The sequence below is a fragment of the Charadrius vociferus genome, unplaced genomic scaffold, assembly GCF_000708025.1.
Source record: "Charadrius vociferus isolate BGI_N301 unplaced genomic scaffold, ASM70802v2 scaffold41, whole genome shotgun sequence".
NCBI lineage: Eukaryota > Metazoa > Chordata > Aves > Charadriiformes > Charadriidae > Charadrius > Charadrius vociferus.
In genome coordinates this window covers 1,329,067-1,337,219 of record NW_009647013.1, presented here as the reverse complement: position 1 = coordinate 1,337,219, position 8,153 = coordinate 1,329,067, and the positions used below count along the sequence as shown (strand labels likewise).

The window sequence follows — 8,153 nt, the reverse complement described above, 5'->3', positions numbered from 1 at the left end:
TTTTTTTTTTTTTTTTTCCCCAGCAGTTTCAGCAGTTTTAGTGTCTCCTTAAAGCCCTCAAGCTTCAAGTGTCCATAAGGTCCCTCGGACATCCTCCCGTGGAGGATTACTCCACAGTTCCCCACAAGCATTTCCAGTAGAGACAGGGAAGGAGCTCATCTGTGACAGTCTAGACAGACCTGGTCGCCCCTGATTAAGAAAGGATGTGGCTGATGTTGTATGGATAAATAAAACACTGGAGGAGGGGAAGAGCTACAGACACTAAAGGACGTGACATCAGGAAGTAAAAGCCATGAGCAGAGACGCTAAAAATCAAAACATGACTCAAAACCAGGGAGATACTGGAGGACCTGCCCAGCAAAACCACAGGATTCAAAACCCTATATTTGACACCAATCTCAATAATTTTGGCAGAAAAAATACCCCTGAGCAGCTGGGGACTGTCCATTGGGTCCTACAGCCCCCTTACCCTGGGGCTGCGGATGTTGGCCATGGCTGAATGACACTGCACATTCACTAGCTCACACCCAGGCTTCACGGAGCAAAAATTGGTGGTCAAATCCAGGTGGGGAAGAAAGGATAGACAGCCTGGGCCCAGTCTGAAGAGCTCTCTAGATAGAGTCACTCTGACCGCAACGGCGTTCCCATGCCTGAAGGTCTCCCAGAATTGAACCAGCTATGTCTATGAGAACCAGGGAAGGCCATCCCACTTTCTACCTGAAGACCTGGTAGAAGGCGTGCTTGTGCTTGTTGTTCCAGTCCTCCAGGTCAATGCGCAGAGAGTAGTCCCCTTGGCTCGTCATCTTGTGGATGTTCTCATTGCCCAGCCAGAATTCACCATTGAGGTCCCCAAAACCCTCCCTGTACTCATTCCAGGTCCGGTTGAAGTCAACTGAGCCATCCTGACGCCTCTGGATGACTGTCCAGCCCCCACCTGCCAGGAGACAGAAAACATAAAATGAGAGTCTCCAGGGAGCGCCCAAGGGTCCCAGAAAGACCCCTTGCTGGTGTCACCTCTGAGGATCTATCTGCAGCTCAGCAAGGGGTCTCCTCGTCATGTGTCCTCCCTCCAACTGGCAAAACACAAGTGTTGGTTGCTGCACGGGGTTGCTACCCATCATAGGTCATGGGAAGAGGGTCCCACCTCTCCCATGTTGGTTCACGATGGTGTTACCCTGTTGGCTGTCAGAGAGTCATTCCGGATCTTAAGGTGGTTTTAAATGAGGGAGAGATGGTAGTTGTCAGGAGGCAAATGTTTTGGGACTGGAACAAACTGGAGATCCCGGAGTTTGGAGATTATTATGTACTGTTCCTGCAGCACCACAGAAGCACACGAGCTCTCCCAGTATTGTCTCACTGTCTCCATCTGCTCTCCCATCTGTCCAAATCCTTCTCTCCTCTCTCATTTTATTCCATTACTGTACACTTGGGGGGGGACGGGGGGACGGGACGTGGACGGATGGGACTGGGGCCATCTTTTGATTTGCTATTTGTACAGCCTGTCACTCTACAGTGTCCAAGACTGTCGATGGTCATGCAAATAATAGTAATGACATAACAGAGACCACACTGTCTGAACAGCCTGTTTCTTAATGAGCACGTGCATCCCAAAGCTGCAATCACCTGTAGATGCTCCAGTAGGCGAGATGCCTACGTGTGGGGAGCTGAACCCCTTCCTCCAGCATGGCATGTGCAGGTGTGACACATCCGTCTGGGCTGGAGTAGATCCACGGGGCAAAGAACTGACAATCCACCGCCCCATTTCCCTGACGATTGCGATTATTCTTCCAAAACTCAAATGCTGCAAACTAATTTTGTTAGTAAGTTTATGCCTTGGAGTGACACTAGTGTGGCCCATATGGATATTTAGACAGCAAGGGTGTGGGAGGTCAGCTGCTCCCTCATTTACACTCCAAAATGTCTGTGGGAGAGGATCTACCTCCCCCCTCTTCAATTCAGCACAGCTACAATTAGTGGTTGCCCACACATAGCCTTTGACTACCCAGAGATGCTCCACATACCCTCCAGTGACCAGCAGCTACTCCAGAAGGGCTTCTTTTTCCCAAAGCCCTGTGTCATATCCATGAGTCTGTTGCAAATATCTTGGATGCATGAGAACACCTCAAAGAGCATTAAGTGTTTGGATACAAAGATGCTGAGGGGAGTGGAGCATCTCTCTGCTGAGGAAAGGCTGAGGGACGTGGGGCTGTTCAGTCTGGAGGAGAGAAGACTGAGGGGGATCTTCTCAACGCTGATCAATCCTTCAAGGGAGGTGCCGGGGGATGGGGACAGTCTGTTTCCAGTGGTGCCCAGTGACAGGACAAGAGGGAACGGGCACAAAGGTGACCATGGGCAGTTCCATCTCCACCTGAGGAGGGCCTTCTCTGCTGTGAGGGCGGCAGAGCAGTGGCACAGGCTGCCCAGAGAGGTGGGGGAGTCTCCCCCTCTGGAGCCATCCCAAACCCGCCTGGACGCCGTCCTGTGCCACTGCTGGAGGTGCCCCTGCTCTGGCGGGGGGTGGCACTGGGGGAGCTCCAGAGGGCCCTTCCAGCCCTCACCAGTCTGGGACTCTGTGATTCAGACAACTGAATCCCAGCCATAATGTCTGGTTTGAACTGTTCTTCCAAACCCCTGTCCCTGGAGAAGAGTCCTGGACGTGCTGTTCTCACTGACTATAAAGTAACTTAGAAATACCTCAGATGAGACACAACCCTCAGGTTAGACAAATCCCACCCAAAGCTCTGCTGGAAGTTGTTGTAGACGCCTCCTCGCAGTACCTTCGGTGTCCATCTCACACAGCACTTCAATAGGCATCCCTCCGACCGAGGGCATGATGCTGTAGACCCCAGACCGCCGCAGCCCGTTGTAGTACACGGAAGCACAATCGATGGGGCAGTTCCTGGCATGCTTCACCTCTGAGCGAGAGAGCAGAGAGACACGGTGTTTAGCGCACAGCGTGGAGGAAGGGGCACGCAACCAAAACCAGCACGGTTCTCATGCAATCATAATGCAGAGTCGGACAAAAAAACCCAGATTCAGAGCTGCTTCTGAAGCTGAAAACCTCTGCAGCACGCTGGCTTCACGCCGGGGTGCAATGGGTTATTAGTGATAAGGTTCGTTAGCACAGATCTGCACTTCAGGATGCTGTGGCTGAGGAACAGTCTTCAGTTCAACTCTGGATTTTTTTTATGGCAACATAGAAATGATATGCAATTTGCCAGGCTCAAGTCAGATTATATCTGACACCAAAAACGTAGTATATGTTGATAAAGAGTGGGCTGGTTCTCCAGCAATGGGTGGTGTAGATAATAGCGGAAGGCTTTTCTTCTCCCAAACTGCTGCTGTGGGTTTTGTCTTACAAGGAAAGGGCATCAAAATCATGCTGGAGAACCTAAAGATGTTTTTAACTGGGATATGTCAGGTGGGATTTATTTCACCTGGCACCAGCCATCAGGCAGGTGGTCTCAGTTAGTCCTCAGAGACTTCTGCAGAGGGCAGTTTGTCCTGGTTTCATCTGGGAGAGGAGAGAAGAGCCACTCTTCCCATCTCTCTCCATCACCTACCAAAGGGCCTCAGCAGAGTTGTCTGCACAGAGCTCCACAGTGACATCTGAAGGCACCTTGGCTGGCTTTCAGGTGTCCCGTGTAAGTCCTTTCGTGTATCTACCAGGCTTATGTGGATGTCTCGGATGCTCAGGAGTGTTTTGGGTGACACTAGGCATGAGCTGAACTGAGACCCTACTCTAGCAGTGGAAAGACCACGTTGAATTGCTCTTTGTCCACACACTGTTTGCCTCGTTGTCTTAAATATCCAGCTGACGTGGGGACATGTGTATGTAGACACCCAACATGAAGCATCTTCCTCTGTCAGCTGAACCTCCCTGGTGGGATGAATAGCATCCTCAGGAAGAAAGGCACAAAGGCAACTCACACAGTTGGTTCCCCTTCATTTTACACACACAGCTAGACCAGCCTGAAGCACAGGGTGGCCTGAATACCAGACTGGGATCACTGGGAGAACCAGGAGCCTGAGGGAGGGCAGAAAGCATGCATGGGGGATTGGCCTTCCAGGAGGCACACAGAAAGGATGAGACGACAGGACTGGCAGATGATGAAAGCTCCCTGTGGATGGGAAAGTAACTCCAGGGGGGAATGATGGATGAAGAGTTGCAACATGCCATCCCACCAACTGGAGATCGTGGTAGCTGGGAGGTCCCATGCAGGCTTCAGGCTGGTGACAGATTGGGGACATCCTTTGAGGTTGGCATCAACCAGCAGTGTTGCTGCAGGGAAGTGTGTGGTAGAAACCACTTGTGTGCAGCAAGCAGAGGCCGGGGAGAGGCAATCTAGACCAGTAAGAATCTGGGACAGCAGGCAGAGCCCGATGCCACCCAAAGTTAATGAGCAAAAAGTGCTGCACCAACGGCCTGCATGTGGGCTTGTGTTTTCCAGGCTAGAGACATCACCATCCCAGTCATATCAAGTTATTGAGATGAATCCCAGCTCTGGCTTACAGGTGGCGGTCATGGGTGTAGACATCAACTCTGATGTTAGAACATTTCTTGCTCAGGGCTCAGAGGCACCTGGAAGCAGGTACCAGTGGAGCTGCTCATGCTAACCCCACCACGACATGGATGGCCAAAAGAGCTTTAAATGAGCGTAATGGAAAAGACTTAGACTAGTTGGGTCAGGGGAGAAGTAACGTGACTTTCCCCACCCCAGATATCACCAGCTTAAATCAGATCAAGGTTGGTAGGTGAAGGCCATCAGTGGTTCAGCTGTTCATCCCATCCAGCCTCCCCCTCAATGGAGAAGACAGACACTGTCGCTACCTGTCCCTCAACCGGAGTTCCCCAAAGGCTGGAAGGTTATTCAGGACAAGTATCTCTTTGTCCTTCTCCAACGCTCCTCCTGGACATCTACTTTGGGAGATGGGATTTGGGCATGAGGACCAGACCAGCACATCTGGTCTTGTCTTCTCAAAGACCACAACCTCCTTGCCATGGACCCAGAGACTTGAACAGGTTGCAAAAGCACCTCCAGCACCTCAAGGCTGAGCTTTGCAGATCCTCAGGTAGGCCCTGGTCAAAATGTTTTCACAGCAGCGGGTTCTTTGGCAGAAAATGGGGTTTTAGTTAAAATAACTTTGAATTCTTCAATTGAAAGTACCCATGTTCGATTAAAAAAAAACAACAAAGAAAACATTCCAGGGACTAGCAAGGAAAACAACCAAAAACCTGGCAAAAATCTAAATGCATTCATTAAAAAAAGAACGTGTGAGAAATAACAGAAAATGGTTGTTTTTCAAAGTTGAAGAGTTTCACCAAAGCTCTAATTTCATGCCGTGAATTTTTGAACAAAAATTTAAAAAAAGATCCTGTTTTTTTTTGGTGGGTTTTTTTTCTGGTGAAAAAAATAGTCCCTGGAGCTGGGAGGAGGCTCGTGCAGGTGACTACAGGTGGGGTGACAGTGGGAGCAATGCCAGCCTGGTTGTCAGAGCCTGACCTGGTCCCTGAGAGTGTCTCACACCATCCATGAGGAGAAAAATGAGCCACCAAGGGACAGGACCCCTCTCCTTCGCAGCATGGAAACCGTCCCCAGAGGTGTCCATTGCTCTGAGGAGCCCTCCTGGCCGCCTGGGAAAGGCAGGTTGGGTGAGATCAGACTCCTGGCCAATGCAAAGGGGGTTTAAAGCAGTTTTCCCACAGACTTTCCGTACAACCCTGGCCCAAGCGTGGCCAGCAGGGCGAGGGGGGATTGTGCCCCTCTGCTGTGCTCTGCTCTGGGGAGACCCCCCTGCAGTGCTGCCTCCAGCTCGGGGGCCTCAGCACAGGAGAGACATGGACCTGGTGGAGCGGGGCCAGAGGAGGCCCCGGAGATGCTGGGAGGGCTGGAGCCCCTCTGCTGGGAGGACAGGCTGGGAGAGTTGGGGGGGTTCAGCCTGGAGAAGAGAAGGCCAAAAAGGGGAGAGCTCAGAGCCCCTTCCAGTGCCTAAAGGGGCTCCAGGAGAGCTGGGGAGGGACTCTGGATCAGGGAGGGGAGCCGTGGGACGAGGGGGAACAGTTTTAAACCGAAAGAGGGGAGATTTAGATGAGATATCAGTAAGAAGTTGTTTCCTGTGGGGGTGGTGATCCCCTGGCGCAGGTTGCCCCGAGAAGCTGTGGCTGCCCCATCCCTGGAGGTGTTCAAGGCCAGGTTGGACGGGGCTTGGAGCAACCTGGGCTGGTGGGAGGTGGCCCTGCCCATGGCAGGGGGGTGGAACGAGATGGTCTTCAAGGTCCCTTCCAACCCAAACCATTCTGTGATTCTATAACCCTCCTCACGAGACGCTGTAAAGGCGAAGCACCACTCCCACCCAGCCCCAGCAGCTCCCCGTCACCTGGATGATGCATCTCCTCCTGCAGCCTCATCTCAGCGGGGCCGAGGCAGGTGGGATTGCGCCAGGCCCAGTCAGTCAGCACGGAGATGTTGTTTATCTGCGCCTGCATGTCGTAGAGCAGGGTGGCCTGGATGTGCTGCAGGGTGCTGGCCTCGCTGTACCGATGCTCCAGGTCCTGCACCCGTTGGGCCAGGCTGTGGTTCCGGCCGGCCGCCTCCTCGTGCTGCGGGCAGGGAGAAAGGTGGGATGGAGAGGATGCCTGGGGACCGGCACGGAGCTGGGAGCATGGCCCTGGGACCACCTGGGATGGGAGCAAGAGGCTAGAGGAGCACTCGCTACGTGCACCAACAGAGAGCAAGGACCCCGGGGATGGTGCCTGCACCTTCCCCCTCCCCCTGCAGCCCCATACCAGCCCCCAGCCCACCGTGGGAGCCACGGACAGCTTGATATTGCCAGGCTGTGGTGCAGGCAGGACACGCACAGGCAAGCCAAGGGCTGCAAGAGCAGGGCAAGAGTATGGGATTCCTCTCCAAACACCCACCGGTCTGCAACCCGTTGCAACATGGATGTGGCCTCTACATATTTAGCAGCCACTGTTGGAGTTCCCTTCCAAAAAGCTGTCCAACCTCCCCTCGAACCATCTAATGTTTTTATAAGGAGCTTCACAGCTTAACTACACGTTGCATCGTGAGCCACCTCCTGCTCTCTGGGCAACGGCTGGTGTCCTGCAAACAGCAGCAGCCAGGCTACGCAAGGAGCGGGTGTGATACAGGACCCCAGCTCCTTTCATGACCCTTTTTCTGCGTGTTTTTAGGACAACCAGTCTCTGGTCCTGTGTAAGACATACGTGCGAGCTGGCTGGAGACACCCACAGCTCGTCCCGGGAGACGTGCACCCGGAGCCCCACCAGCGCGCACCAAACATGCCCCAGATACAGTCACTGCAGACACGCTCGCCTCTGCTGTTCGGTTCTCCCTGTCCATTAGATGGCAGAGCAAGCCTTGAAGAGCACCTCCAAAGTACCACAGCAGCCTGGGAATCCCCCCCTCCCTGCCCTGGGTAACGCAAGAGCTCTACACTGAGCTCCCCAATTCCTCCCGAGGGTCTGGCAGTCCCAGGCCCCCTCTGCACTGGATGGATGTTGGTTTTCCATCAGCACTGCCCTTCCTTGTCCCCGACCGGCATATGTCTTCCTCCATCACCCACTCTGCATCACTGCCTCGGGCTCACAAGCCACTCCAAGACCCTGAAAATGCTGTGTGGAGCAGTCGACATGCTGAAGGGATGGGATACCATCCAGAGGGACCTGGACAGGCCTGTGACTGTGGTGGGCTTGTGCAAACCTCATGAAGTTCAAGACGGTCAAGTGCGAGCTCCTGCACGTGGGCTGGGGCCATCCCAAGCACAAACCCAGGCTGGGCAGGGAAGGGATGGAGAGCAGCCCTGAGGAGAAGGACTCGGGGGTGTTGGATGAGAAGCTCCATGAGCCGGCGATGTACACTGGCAGCCCAGCGAGCCCCCGGCATCCCGGGCTGCATCCCCAGCAGCGTGGCCAGCAGGGCGAGGGGGGATTGTGCCCCTCTGCTGCGCTCTGCTCTGGGGAGACCCCCCTGCAGTGCTGCCTCCAGCTCGGGGGCCACCAACAGAAGAAGGACATGGACCTGTTGCAGTGGGTCCCGAGGAGACCTCAAGAACGATCACGGGGCTGGAGCCCCTCTGCTGGGAGGACAGGCTGAGAGAGTTGGGGGGGGTCAGCCTGCGGAACAGAAGGCTCC

At 54.0% G+C, this 8,153-nt stretch overlaps 1 protein-coding gene across 1 annotated transcript in view; it reads right to left on the bottom strand.

Moving 5' to 3' along the window:
• The window catches only part of LOC104295689 (angiopoietin-related protein 7-like), a 14,729-nt gene that overhangs the window by 1,451 nt on the left and 5,125 nt on the right, over positions 1–8,153 (bottom strand). The window contains exons 2-4 of the mRNA XM_009895464.1: positions 6,379–6,601; positions 2,778–2,915; positions 718–934 (exon numbers count right to left, since the gene is read on the bottom strand). Coding sequence (XP_009893766.1) covers positions 718–934; positions 2,778–2,915; positions 6,379–6,601 — 578 coding nt within the window. The remainder of the gene's footprint in view (positions 1–717; positions 935–2,777; positions 2,916–6,378; positions 6,602–8,153) is intronic.